This window comes from Sinohyriopsis cumingii, chromosome 4, assembly GCF_028554795.1.
Source record: "Sinohyriopsis cumingii isolate HCF-2022 chromosome 4, ASM2855479v2, whole genome shotgun sequence".
Taxonomy (NCBI): domain Eukaryota; kingdom Metazoa; phylum Mollusca; class Bivalvia; order Unionida; family Unionidae; genus Sinohyriopsis; species Sinohyriopsis cumingii.
In genome coordinates, this window is record NC_142964.1 from 94,960,653 (window position 1) to 94,976,036 (window position 15,384).

Below are 15,384 nucleotides of genomic sequence, written 5' to 3' on the forward strand. Positions count from 1 at the left end.
AAATGAATAGTGATGCTAACAATATTTACTGGATTCAGTACTGATTTCATAAGATTAATGTATGGGTGTGATTCATAACATTCATAATATGATCATGCGTGTCTGAGTGTCAATATATTTTGTGTGTGATTTGGACTTTTTAACGTAGCTTTTAAAACATTTTCAGTCATATCGCTACGGTGTGGCAGTTCATAGTGATGTCTAGCACTGGGGCATCATACCACAGATATGTAGCATGATGTCCCACCCAGTCACATTATCCTGACACCAATCCGACCAGTTCTAACACTAACCTCTTAATGCTGAGCGTCAAGTGAGACAGCTGCTTGTACCATTTTTGTAAGTCTTTGGTATAACTCAAACGGGGATCAAACTCACGACCTTCCGCATCCGAGGCGGATGCTCTAACCACTAGGCCACTGGAACGGTTCAGTATATTTTGAAATCATAGAAGAGTAAAATATGGATGATAAATGCAACTTAATGTTATCAAGGTAATAACAAATCACACTGGGATTTTATCATTCCCTTTTAATAGACCTCAGTAATACCATTATCAGCTGCTTCTTTTTACTTGCTGTAACCATGATTTCTCAGTTTGCCTCTTCTATTTTTAACTGCTTTCATCCAGATAATCTGAATATGATTTGGGGTAAAGAATGCCTCAAAATGCATCCATAAATAAAGGGCGGAATAATACAGTTACCGATACAAATAGCAGTAGACATATGAACATTGGTTTTGTTTAAATCAACATAAAATGGCATTGTGTGTTACTGTGAAGTAGGCCTTGTTATATATAATTTAATTGTTTGTCTATTAGTTTTAAAAATTTTTTATTTCATTACATGTTATTGTAATGTAACATTGTTTGCTGGACTTGAGCTTGTCCAAAATTGAGTTCATTTCTGCTTGACCTGTTCAACTTTTTTATTTTTTAAAATTTCATTTATGTAAACAACTAATAATAGCTTAATTATTTTATATGTGTATGAGCTCATTAACTGAATTATTATTCAGGTAAACAAGAAGTGGTAAATATGTTGATCAGGGTCAGGGTTTTGGAGATTCCCATGTGAATTTAACTGGTTATTGTGATGTAAATAAATAAGGCTTATTAAGATCATTCTAGAACAGGGGTGCACAACCTTTTTCAGCCATCGGCCAGATTGCATTTTCTAAGACCACTTGAGGGCCGCAAACACATTTTTTTAATTACTGTTCACAGGCCAGATTTCTGTGTTGTTTTACTTTGCCCTGAGGGCCGGACAGAACATGTTCGAGGGTCAGATGTGGCCTGCAGGCCAGGGGTTGTGCACCCCTGTCCAAGAAGGTTATTTTCCATTAGGTAATTGTTGTTTTTAGAAAATGCTAATGTGACCTGAGGTCAAACAGAACTATATTATCTTTGTGACTGTGATAATTTTACCAGTCGTACTTTAACATCTAGCACTTTAAGCTGTATTATGTTGTGGCCAGTTTGGGCTGAATTTTAATTTTCTTCAAATTATTGAATTCAATTGATTATTTTCTCTGGAAATACAAAAGTACTCTGTCAAAATTCTTGGATAAAGACATTCATTGGAATTTGTACTGCATTCGAACCTGGAATAATATTTCTGTGATTCAACAAGAGACTGTTGACACATCAGCACTTCGCTGACCATAACAGACACGTCATCACCTTCAATTTTGAATCTCACCAGTACTTGAAATGAGTTTATTCAGGACTTTTTATTACTAGGACATGTGTCTTTAATTCTTGTATTATTTTTGGATTTAATTCGCAGTACTGTAAGTTCTTTTTTTTCTCGTCATTTTTCACTTTGTATTCTAGGGAATTAGATTATTTGTTAAATTTTACAAAGCATGTTGTCTTCACTCATTTCTTTTACTTATATTAAGAGCATAGACTCGGAACAGCCTAAAGTTGTATAGTGACTAACATGACTGGTGATCACATTTTGCCCTCATTTTTTGTTCTGTAGTGATTAGTGCAAATCAGAGCATGTATAAAATTTGCATATGTGTTAAATGGTTACAGACAGTTTCTGAGGACTGAAAAGAGCTGGAAATCTGGTAAAATTTTAATTTTTTATTGAACATGAGCATGTTTAGGAACAAAATTAGCTGTCAGTTTCTCACTATTTCATGTGTACATATGTTGTTGTATATAGTGTATATGGCAATATCACATCAAATACCATAAATAAATTCAGATATTGATTTTATATATAAGATTCAGTGTTGCATCAAAGCCCATTGATCAGTAATGCCTGCATTAGAAGCTAGCCATTTTCTTTAAAATTAACTTATTCATTGAAACAACATAAAATTTTCAGAGGTTTCAACTTATCTAATAAGGATAATTTCTGGAAAGTTTCATATCACTTCATAACTGCAGGGATGGTTTAATTTGTTTAAATACATTCAAGTCAAGTGCACTTTACACACTTTCCACATTCTACACCTTACACGCAACTGCCAAATGACATTACATGATAAATATGAAAAATATGTATTTTTTTAATAAAGACAAAGGTATGTCGAAGCAAAATATATAAAACTTTTTAAAATAAAGAAAATAAATTTTGGACATTTTCTGAGGCCATTACAGATGTCTTGAGTCCCAGGTATTTTGACAGAAATCATTCTAACTTGACGGCATCTCACATTTATACAGATAATGCCCATCATGAATGTCATTGCAAATAACAGAAGAATATTTACACAACTCTTTTTGTTTTAAATTGCCAAACAGAATTTGATAAAATTTGGCAGAAAACATTCTGAAACAGGCCTTTCAATATTGGACAAATTATGCTGATGTATCCAAAAAATTCCAGATTAAGAAAATAAAAACTGTATAAGCAACAAAACAATTGTTTTCATAACATATACATTTTACAGCATTGAAAGAAATTTGTACAGAAAGCATCCTGATCCAGATTCCTTGGTCAACTGCTCTTGAATTTAGCAGTTACGTAAACGTTGGCCAGGTGGGCATTCTCAGGCACACTTGGGATACATGTTTTGTGAAAGGTTTCGCCCCCAATTTACACATTATATGTTTTTGGAATATACATATCATGCACTTCTGTTACTTACTGTTACATTCCAACCCTTGGGTGATAATCCTGGTTGAGGTCATGGTGTTATTATGTCCTCTTCTTGAAAGGGGGGAGGGAAGTATCTATATTTCTTCAACAAAGTTCTTGTTTATATTTTTATGTCCCACAAAATATGGCTGGTTGGTGTATGTAGTTTCTGTTGTTTGTATATACATCCACCACACCTTGATTAAGATTTTTATTTCATTTTAGGCACTTTAGTGGGTGATCAATGTTCTTGAACATAACATTATTTCAAGATTTCTTTTATTTTCTTGTCTTGCAGGGGTGAAACAGCTCCATACCATGTGCTGCTTTGGTTGTTTATCAGTTGTTGTTAACTACATTGCCTTCATGACATTTTACCCAGCATGCTTAGCCCTGGTGCTTGAGGTAAGTGGTGTAAAACAATTTCATATTTTGTATACCATTATTGACCTAAATATCCAGACACCTGACAATAATTACTTATTTCAGGACAATTTATGTACTAATGAAAATTATAAATTTCCCCTGTTTATGCCCAGAAAATTAACAAATCATGATTTTATATTAACTTACCTGGCTTGTACAGTGCTGGTCAGTTCTGGTTTTGTGGTTAATGTGGATTATCACTAAATGACTTATGATGTCTAGTTGGTTCTAAATGAAAATATAGCTCATCTGACCCGTAACATACTATAGTATTTTTATCTGTCTCATTTTTTGTGGCTTTTCAGTGGTTAAAACAATTCTACCACCGGTATGAACAAAAATCAAAACACCTGCCAAGGTCAGTTACTTACACCTGCCAAGGTCAGTTACTTACACCCCTCATGAAAGGGAGCTGATGCAGCCTAGAACACTAAGCTTATTGGTTATTAAAGTACATGTGTATGATCTCATTTTTAAAACACTGTAAGGTTGCACGCTCACTACTTTCTGATGACCATGGCATTAACACAGTGGCTTGAGAGTGGTAGAATTCAGCATTGATTCTGATATTTTGGATAATGTCATCATTCCGTATGTGAAACAAATGCACAGTGCACCTTGTAAGCATTGTCAACATTTGATGTGCTCAAAGTCATCCAAATTTAATGATGCTAACTAAATTGAAAAGCAGTGGAACACACCTATGTTTGAGCCTGCTTCACGTACAAGCAAACCAGATTCAACCACTATATTTTGAATATACCTCCCTGTTTGTTTGTAAACCCCCCACCGATTAAAAAATGAAAAGCATAAATGAAATAAAAAATGCACACTACTTTTATAATTTCAATCCTGATTATGACCAGGGGGGTCCCTAATACTGTTATTGTCTGTCTGCTTCATACCATACTGAAATTTTCAGTGTCAAAGATGACCCTGCTCGCCAATCATTTCTGGAAAAGCCCATTTTCAGTGAAGGAGTGGATGCACAACCACAAATGTATGTTCATAGAAGCTGAAAACTGCTTCTGATATTTATAATGTTGAATCAAGCAAAGGACAAGAATGATAACTACAAATTTGCCTTTTATGTCAATTAACAAGCAGTGTTATTTCTAAATACATGTGTGCAAAGAGATATAACTCTCAACTCTCAGCCTTATGGTAATTTGTGAAATTATCCAGCAGTTACCGAATAGGATGAACTACGTCACTCTATTGTCTGAGGAGAATATACTTGCCCATACTGTACTCAGTGTGGCACCCTGTTAGTATGGAAACTCCATTAAGCATGAAATGCACAGATAATGACAGTGTTAGGGCCAACATGGTCAGAGTCAGGTTAGAAATTATAAATAAGTTAATGCAATGACTAATTTCTGTGCATTTTTTATCACATTAAAGATTTTCTTGATTGAAACTGTTAGTGTTGTGTGCAAACAAATGGGTATTTATGCAAAAACTATTGACTTTTACAATACATAAAGATTACAAATAAGAGATAAAATCACATTTCCACAGCAGTAGGTCATGGAGACCTTAAAATCTATTTAGTCGAGCTGATTCATGCTGAATGGATAATTGTGGCTCATATGAAAGTGACTGAATAATTTGCCCTAATCATCTGTGGCTTTTTGATAATGCTGGATTTGTTAATTGAACAATTCAGGATTATTTACCTGACAGACATTTGTGAGTATCAGCATACTTGAGTGATGCAATGTTGTTAATGTGGTTTTCTCAGAAAATCAGTGAAGTGTGAGCTTCAATTCTCTCTCTAGTGTTTCGTTAGTAATTGTGCTTCAGGCAGTAGTTTTGGTACTTTAAAGTCATGTTCCTCATTGAGATTCAGCATGCATGGATAAAATAAGACATGCCTTCATGAGGATTTAAGTTTTTCAACAACGGCTTCATTTGATTGTATTTGAGACCACTCTGGTGGCCTAGTGGTTAGAGCATCTGCCTTGTAAGCGGGAGGTCGTGGGTTCGAACCCCAGTCGAGTCATACCAAAGACTTACAAAAATGGTACTAACAGCTGCCTCGTTAGACACTCAACATTAAGAGGTTAGTGTTAGGACTGATCGGCCTGGTGTCAGGATAATGTTACTGGGTGGGACATCATGCTGCATGTCTGCGTCATGATGCCACAGTGCTAGACATCACTATAAACTGTCACACTGCTGACATCGTGGCGATATGACTGAAAAATTGTTAAAGCTACATTAAAAATCCTAATCACACACACACACACAGACACAGAGCTTCGTTTAAATGAAGAATATGTTTAAACATGTATTAAATCTAATTTTCATGTCCTTGTATCATTTATTATTCTTTCAATTTCAGTAATACTAGCATTAGAATGCATTAACCTTTTCTCTATCCTTATTTATATCACAACACGTCATCGATTTAAGGCATTAAGCAGAAATTACAGCTACCAGATACTGTATTGATATACATGCATTTAAACAATATAAATACATTAAAATTTCCAACAAAAAACCCCTCCACGGTCAAAGCTAAAATTAGCTTACCAGATCACACAAATGACATTTAAAAAAATAGCTTTTTTGATCTTTAGGAATGAAGCACAGTAAGAAAAAATGATTGGGGCTTCATATGTGGCTAATGTATTTTTTTTGGTTCTTAAGTTACTGGTTCGGAGGCAGTGAAATCCATGAAAATAAGTATACCATGAAATACACCTCAGTGGCATTTTTACATGTTTTTATCAGTGGTCATAATAACGTGATTTTTAATAAAAGACATCATATAATGTCCAGCTGGGCATATTTGAAAATGGTACTGATCTAACATTTAGTAATGCAACCATGGCAGTGATCTTGATAAATCTTGTTAATGCTATTCTTTCTGAATGGTTGGTCATAAGGACATAGATTTTTCAGTGAAAGACTTCTTGTGATGTCTTGTTGGTCCTGAATTGAAATGGTGCTACTCTACTCAGTCGTGGCCACCATCTTAAAAAGTTTGTTACCATGACTCCTCCTGAATGGATAGTTGTAGCTGCATAGGGTTTTCAATTATATATTTATCATACTTACTGAATACTAAATGGAAATTATGCTGCACTTTCCTGCCAACTCTTGTTTTCACTGCTTACTGGATTGGTTTTGTTTAAGTCAGTTTAGCATATTTATCTAAGTAAATATCACTTGGATATATTTATTTTTTCCTTCCAAAGTATTATACATGTAACCAAACAGAACATGTATTTTTATCTTGACATTGTATGAGACAAGCTATTTTATTGTCTATCCATGATATCTTTTTTCAAGGTCAAGGTCACAAGAAGGATTTTTATATATATATAAAATGCACTTGGAAGGTGTCTGGATATCTTGACTTAAACATAAGAAACAAATGTTGCTACCAAATCTTTTTTATGGTCATGGTTTAAAAGGAATAAATGGATTTATCTTGGACTCTATGACATTTCTTTCAGACAGTTGAATATCAGTCCCATTGAGGGACTCTTGACAAAACTGGAAAAATACTCTGAAATGACTTCTTAGGAACTGTTTTGTTGTGTCATGCTGTATTTATGAAATAACATTATTATATATACAAAGGTTATGTAATAAATTGGCAAATTTAATTTCTCCGTGAAGCAGATGTCTCTAATAGTCCTGGTTTGAATGTTATATAAAACTTTCAAGCATCTGATTTTATTCTGTCTCGGTACTTTGACCATCAATAGTTTCTTGGGAGCAGAATTACATGAATGAAATGGGGTTAGGGATGAGAGTTGGGTGCATAATTACAACAGTTAAATGGGGTAGGATGGAGGGATTCTGTGAAACTATACAGCCTTTATTTTTAAGCTTAAAAGATATTGGTTGATTCTTGCTTTTGTTTGTAAACCCCCCACCGATTAAAAAATGACCAGGGGGGTCCCTAATACTGTTATTGTCTGTCTGCTTCATACCATACTGAAATTTTCAGTGTCAAAGATGACCCTGCTCGCCAATCATTTCTGGAAAAGTCCATTTTCAGTGAAGGAGTGGATGCACAACCACAAATGTATGTTCATGGAAGCCGAAAACTGCTTCTGGTATTTATAATGTCGAATCAAGCAAAGGACAAGAATGATAACTACAAATTTGCCTTTTATGTCAATTAACAAGCAGTGTTATTTCTAAATACATGTGTGCAAAGAGATATAACTCTCAACTCTCAGCCTTCTGGTAATTTGTGAAATTATCCAGCAGTTACTGAATAGGATGAACTACGTCACTCTATTGTCTGAGGAGAATATACTTGCCCATACTGTACGCAGTGTGGCACCCTGTTAGTATGGAAACTCCATTAAGCATGAAATGCACAGATAATGACAGTGTTAGGGCCAACCTGGTCAGAGTCAGGTTAGAAATTATAAATAAGTTAATGCAATGACTAATTTCTGTGCATTTTTTATCACATTAAAGATTTTCTTGATTGAAACTGTTAGTGTTGTGTGCAAACAAATGGGGATTTATGCAAAAACTATTCACTTTTACAATACATAAAGATTACAAATAAGAGATAAAATCACATTTCCACAGCAGTAGGTCATGGAGACCTTAAAATCTATTTAGTCGAGCTGATTCATGCTGAATGGATAATTGCGGCTCATATGAAAGTGACTGAATAATTTGCCCTAATCATCTGTGGCTTTTTGATAATGCTGGATTTGTTAATTGAACAATTCAGGATTATTTACCTGACAGACATTTGTGAGTACCAGCATACTTGAGTGATGCAATGTTGTTAATGTGGTTTTCTCAGAAAATCAGTGAAGTGTGAGCTTCAATTCTCTCTCTAGTGTTTCGTTAGTAATTGTGCTTCAGGCAGTAGTTTTGGTACTTTAAAGTCATGTTCCTCATTGAGATTCAGCATGCATGGATAAAATAAGACATGCCTTCATGAGGATTTAAGTTTTTCAACAACGGCTTCATTTGATTGTATTTGAGACCACTCTGGTGGCCTAGTGGTTAGAGCATCTGCCTTGTAAGCGGGAGGTCGTGGGTTCGAACCCCAGTCGAGTCATACCAAAGACTTACAAAAATGGTACTAACAGCTGCCTCGTTAGACACTCAACATTAAGAGGTTAGTGTTAGGACTGGTCGGCCTGGTGTCAGGATAATGTTACTGGGTGGGACATCATGCTACATGTCTGCGTCATGATGCCACAGTGCTAGACATCACTATAAACTGTCACACTGCTGACATCGTGGCGATATGACTGAAAAATTGTTAAAGCTACATTAAAAATCCTAATCACACACACACACACAGACACAGCTTCGTTTAAATGAAGAATATGTTTAAACATGTATTAAATCTAATTTTCATGTCCTTGTATCATTTATTATTCTTTCAATTTCAGTAATACTAGCATTAGAATGCATTAACCTTTTCTCTATCCTTATTTATATCACAACACGTCATCAATTTAAGGCATTAAGCAGAAATTACAGCTACCAGATACTGTATTGATATACATGCATTTAAACAATATAAATACATTAAAATTTCCAACAAAAAACCCCTCCACGATCAAAGCTAAAATTAGCTTATCAGATCACACAAATGACATTTAAAAAAATACCTTTTTTGATCTTTAGGAATGAAGCACAGTAAGAAAAAATGATTGGGCTTCATATGTGGCTAATGTATTTTTTTTGGTTCTTAAGTTACTGGTTCGGAGGCAGTGAAATCCATAAAAATAAGTATACCATGAAATACACCTCAGTGGCATTTTTACATGTTTTTATCAGTGGTCATAATAACGTGATTTTTAATAAAAGACATCATATAATGTCCAGTTGGGCATATTTGAAAATGGTACTGATCTAACATTCAGTAATGCAACCATGGCAGTGATCTTGATAAATCTTGTTAATGCTATTCTTTCTGAATGGTTGGTCATAATGACATAGATTTTTCAGTGAAAGACTTCTTGTGATGTCTTGTTGGTCCTGAATTGAAATGGTGCTACTCTACTCAGTCGTGGCCACCATCTTAAAAAGTTTGTTACCATGACTCCTCCTGAATGGATAGTTGTAGCTGCATAGGGTTTTCAATTATATATTTATCATACTTACTGAATACTAAATGGAAATTATGCTGCACTTTCCTGCCAACTCTTGTTTTCACTGCTTACTGGATTGGTTTTGTTTAAGTCAGTTTAGTATAATTATCTAAGTAAATATCACTTGGATATATTTATTTTTTCCTTCCAAAATATTATACATGTAACCAAACAGAACATGTATTTTTATCTTGACATTGTATGAGACAAGCTATTTTATTTTCTATCCATGATATCTTTTTTCAAGGTCAAGGTCACAAGAAGGATTTTTATATATATAAAAAATGCACTTGGAAGGTGTCTGGATATCTTGACTTAAACATAAGAAACAAATGTTGTTACCAAATCTTTTTTATGGTCATGGTTTAAAAGGAATAAATGGATTTATCTTGGACTCTATGACATTTCTTTCAGACAGTTGAATATCAGTCCCATTGAGGGACTCTTGACAAAACTGGAAAAATACTCTGAAATGACTTCTTAGGAACTGTTTTGTTGTGTCATGCTGTATTTATGAAATAACATTATTATATATACAAAGGTTATGTAATAAATTGGCAAATTTAATTTCTCCGTGAAGCAGATGTCTCTAATAGTCCTGGTTTGAATGTTACATAAAACTTTCAAGCATCTGATTTTATTCTGTCTCGGTACTTTGACCATCAATAGTTTCTTTGGGAGCAGAATTACATGAATGAAATGGGGTTAGGGGTGAGAGTTGGGTGCATAATTAAAACAGTTAAATGGGGTAGGATGGAGGGATTCTGTGAAACTATACAGCCTTTATTTTTAAGCTTAAAAGATATTGGTTGATTCTTGCTTTGGTTTATTATAGCCCTAGTTTCATTTTGTGCTCAGAATATGTTTGTAATCTTGGGATTAAAATCAAATTATTGTTAAATTGTAATCTACAGCTATCGAGGGAGAAGGGACATGCTTACCCTTTTGGAAACCTACAGCACCTTGCCAAAGTTCTACATGAGGAAAAGGAATCAAAGAAGCCAAATCCTGTTACACAGAGGGTCAAAATAATAATGGTATTTCACTCTTCATTAAGTTATTTTTTAAATACTCTTTGAAATGAGCTGGCTAGAGATTATCATATATTTGATGTCCATGAATGTGTATATTTTATAAGGGCATGTGAACTGGTACTCTAATTTGTTTATTTTTAGTTTAAAATTTTTATGACTGTTAATAGCTCACAGGGTTCCCACGCTGCTGGGAAATCTGGAAAAAGTCCGGAGAAATGATAACTTTTTTTTCCCAACCATGAAAAGTCCTTGAATTTCACAAATATTGATGAAAAGTCAGGAAAAACCTGGGAATTTTCCACCACCAGTTGACGCCCAAAACAATCACATAATTGAGTCGTAACTAAACTGATCGTGAGTTAAATTTATCAAGCTCTAACCAGAATATTTGGAGGGTGCAGTATGGATCATTTGGGTGCTTGCAATAAACATATATGCTGAGTGAATCCAAATGCTCAGTGGATTAGATTTGTCTGGTTGACTTATATCTTCAAACTCAGCTTGATATTCGTGTCTTTCATTACATATTTGGAGGGTGCAGTATGGATCATTTGGGTGCTTGCAATAAACATATATGCTGAGTGAATCCAAATGCTCAGTGGATTAGATTTGTCTGGTTGACTTATATCTTCAAACTCAGCTTGATATTCGTGTCTTTCATTACATAGAAGGTATGAAAACCAGTCTAGCATCACAAGATGCCAGCATGGTCATGGCAATGTGTAGCCGCTTACTTACTAGCAAACTTTAAACATTGTTAGACGGAGTGGTACATGCATGAAATCAATATGAAAATTACTCATTTTCTCAGAAATTGTGACTATTAAAATCGTTATGTCTCTAATCTGCTGAAAGACAAGATAAAACTACAGCATTGATGAACTGTTACCTGGTACTCACGATTTGCCTTGCTAGTCGTATGAGTACACAAAACTAACAACCCACATTTTCAAATGTTGAGAGAAAAAAATAATAATATTAAATGAAAGTCGTATGCTGGTTGTAATAAAAATACGAAAACGAAAGAACACAAAATTCTCCATATTTATATACTCCAAGAACAACTTCTGGAGTTTTGTTGAAATGTACTCTCTGCTTGATAAATCAGACTGGCCAGATTGCTGGTTTTTTCAAAAAGTATCAGACTTTCATTTAATATACTTTAATTTCTGTACAACACCATTAAAAAGGAGTTTTTTGTTTATATCACGTGACTATTGGGCTTCCGATGTTGTTTGAGACTTGTGAAGTCATGTGACTAGTAATGCAAATGGTGAGTACATGGTCAGGTTTCATCTATGCCATAGCTTCGTCTAGTCTGCCAGTGGATTAAAGACATAACTTTTATAATACTTGCCATTTCAGAGAAAATAAATTTTCCTATCGATTTCGTGCAGGTATGAGTTGATATAACATAAGTTTAGATTTGCTAGGCCCACTGGTAAGCGACTACCATATGTTGCTAAGCACGGTGGCTGAAAATTCCAAATTTTAAATATGCAATTGCAATGACCCCACACCCCAACCTAAATGTCCAAATATGAAAAATGGGGTGAGAGTATTCAGAGGAAACCCAGATTTGAAAATGCACCGCTATTCGATTTAAGCCAAAGTTGTAGTCCAAATTGTTGAATCTCAGAGCTGAAATGAGAAATTGTTGTTCCTTGTATTAATATTAAAAGACGATACTAGAAAAATGGGGTGGGAATATTCAGAGGAAACCCGGATTTGAAAACGTACTGCTATTCATTTTAAGCCAAAGTTGTAGTCCAAATTGTTGAATCTAAGAGCTGAAATGAGAAGTTGTCATTCCTTGTATTAATATTAAAAGACGATACTAGAAAAATGGGGTGGGAATATTCAGAGGAAACCCGGATTTGAAAACGTACTGCTATTCATTTTAAGCCAAAGTTGTAGTCCAAATTGTTGAATCTTAGAGCTGAAATGAGAAATTGTCATTCCTTGTATTATATATTAAAAAACGATACTAGAAAAATGGGGTGAGAGTATTCAGAGGAAACCTGGATTAGAAAATGCACTGCTATTCATTTTAAGCCAAAGTTTTAGTCCAAATTGTTGAATCTTAGAGCTGAAATGAGAAATTGTTGTTCCTTGTATTAATATTAAAAGACGATACTAGAAAAATGGGGTGGGAATATTCAGAGGAAACCCAGATTTGAAAACCTACTGCTATTCATTTTAAGCCAAAGTTGTAGTCCAAATTGTTGAATCTCAGAGCTGAAATGAGAAATTGTCATTCCTTGTATTATATATTAAAAAACGATACTAGAAAAATAGGGTGGGAGTATTCAGAGGAAACCCGGATTTGAAAACGTACTGCTATTCATTTTAAGCCAAAGTTGTAGTCCAAATTGTTGAATCTTAGAGCTGAAATGAGAAATTGTCATTCCTTGTATTAATATTAAAAGACGATACTAGAAAAATGGGGTGAGAGTATTCAGAGGAAACCTGGATTAGAAAATGCACTGCTATTCATTTTAAGCCAAAGTTGTAGTCCATATTGTTGAATCTCAGAGCTGAAATGAGAAATTGTTGTTCCTTGTATTAATATTAAAAGACGATACTAGAAAAATGGGGTGGGAATATTCAGAGAAACCCAGATTTGAAAACGTACTGCTATTCATTTTAAGCCAAAGTTGTAGTCCAAATTGTTGAATCTCAGAGCTGAAATGAGAAATTGTTGTTCCAAATATGAAAAATGGGGTGAGAATATTCAGAGGAAACCCGTATTAGAAAATGCACCGCTATTCGATTTAAGCCAAAGTTGTAGTCCAAATTGTTGAATCTCAGAGCTGAAATGAGAAATTGTTGTTCCTTGTATTAATATTAAAAAAACGATACTAGAAAAATGGGGTGAGAGTATTCAGAGGAAACCCAGATTTGAAAACATACTGCTATTCATTTTAAGCCAAAGTTGTAGTCCAAATTGTTGAATCTTAGAGCTGCAATGAGAAATTGTTGTTCCTTGTATTAATATTAAAAAATGATACTAGAAAAATGGAGTGAGAGTATTCAGAGGAAACCTGGATTAGAAAATGCACTGCTATTCATTTTAAGCCAAAGTTGTAGTCCAAATTGTTGAATCTCAGAGCTGAAATGAGAAATTGTTGTTCCTTGTATTAATATTAAAAAACGATACTAGAAAAATGGGGTGAGAGTATTCAGAGGAAACCCGTATTAGAAAATGCACCGCTATTCATTTTAAGCCAAAGTTGTAGTCCAAATTGTTGAATCTCAGAGCTGAAATGAGAAATTGTTGTTCCTTGTATTAATATTAAAAGACGATACTAGAAAAATGGGGTGGGAATATTCAGAGGAAACCCGGATTTGAAAACGTACTGCTATTCATTTTAAGCCAAAGTTGTAGTCCAAATTGTTGAATCTCAGAGCTGAAATGAGAAATTGTCATTCCTTGTATTAATATGAAAAGACGATACTAGAAAAATGGGGTGAGAGTATTCAGAGGAAACCTGGATTAGAAAATGCACTGCTATTCATTTTAAGCCAAAGTTGTAGTCCAAATTGTTGAATCTCCGAGCTGAAATGAGAAATTGTTGTTCCTTGTATTAATATTAAAAGACGATACTAGAAAAATGGGGTGGGAATATTCAGAGGAAACCCAGATTTGAAAACGTACTGCTATTTATTTTAAGCCAAAGTTGTAGTCCAAATTGTTGAATCTCAGAGCTGAAATGAGAAATTGTCATTCCTTGTATTATATATTAAAAAACGATACTAGAAAAATAGGGTGGGAATATTCAGAGGAAACCCAGATTTGAAAAGGTACTGCTATTCATTTTAAGCCAAAGTTGTAGTCCAAATTGTTGAATCTTAGAGCTGAAATGAGAAATTGTCATTCCTTATATTATATATTAAAAAACGATACTAGAAAAATAGGGTGGGAATATTCAGAGGAAACCCGTATTAGAAAATGCACTGCTATTCATTTTAAGCCAAAGTTGTAGTCCAAATTGTTGAATCTCAGAGCTGAAATGAGAAGTTGTCATTCCTTGTATTAATATTAAAAAACGATACTAGAAAAATGGGTTGAGAGTATTCAGAGGAAACCCGGATTTGAAAACGTACTGCTATTCATTTTAAGCCAAAGTTGTAGTCCAAATTGTTGAATCTTAGAGCTGAAATGAGAAATTGTCATTCCTTGTATTAATATTAAAAGACGATACTAGCCCCTGTATCATTACAGGCTTGGGGACTGGTTTAATGAATTACAAGAAGACAAATTGATTTTACAGAAAATTCAGTCCTTGTTTATACAACAGGATATAATTTTGAAGGTCTTTAGGTCAAATCTGCGTGATGTTAATGGTACATATCGAAGCCGTTTTGGCTTCTCTCACTTAGTGTAAAGAAATGTATAAAAACAATAGGGTACCAGACTGCGACTAACGAATCACGTGACAAGATCACTTCCTTTAAAAACACATGGCAATTTGTTTAGATGCATACAAAATTGTTTTATCAGTATTGTAGTTGGCAACATGAATAACTTACTGCAAAAAGATCAACATGTTGAGGAAAAGAAAAATTCTTAGTGTAGAAGAGAAAGTGAAATTAATTCACCTGACTGAAAGGGGGGGGGGGGGTTGACGATCCTTGCAGAAAACTGATGTTGGAAAGACTCAGATGAACAATATCGTGAAAGATAAGGAAACAATTCTGCTGAAGTGGGAAGGTGAAATGGACAAAGAA

At 34.3% G+C, this 15,384-nt stretch overlaps 1 protein-coding gene across 2 annotated transcripts in view; it reads left to right on the forward strand.

The window, feature by feature from the left end:
- Window positions 1-15,384, forward strand: part of LOC149801707 (3-hydroxy-3-methylglutaryl-coenzyme A reductase-like) — an 82,569-nt gene that overhangs the window by 12,487 nt on the left and 54,698 nt on the right. For both annotated transcript variants that reach the window (XM_089955986.1, XM_089955987.1), the window contains exons 7-8: window positions 3,397-3,503; window positions 10,534-10,656. In XM_089955986.1, coding sequence (XP_089812112.1) covers window positions 3,397-3,503; window positions 10,534-10,656 — 230 coding nt within the window. The remainder of the gene's footprint in view (window positions 1-3,396; window positions 3,504-10,533; window positions 10,657-15,384) is intronic.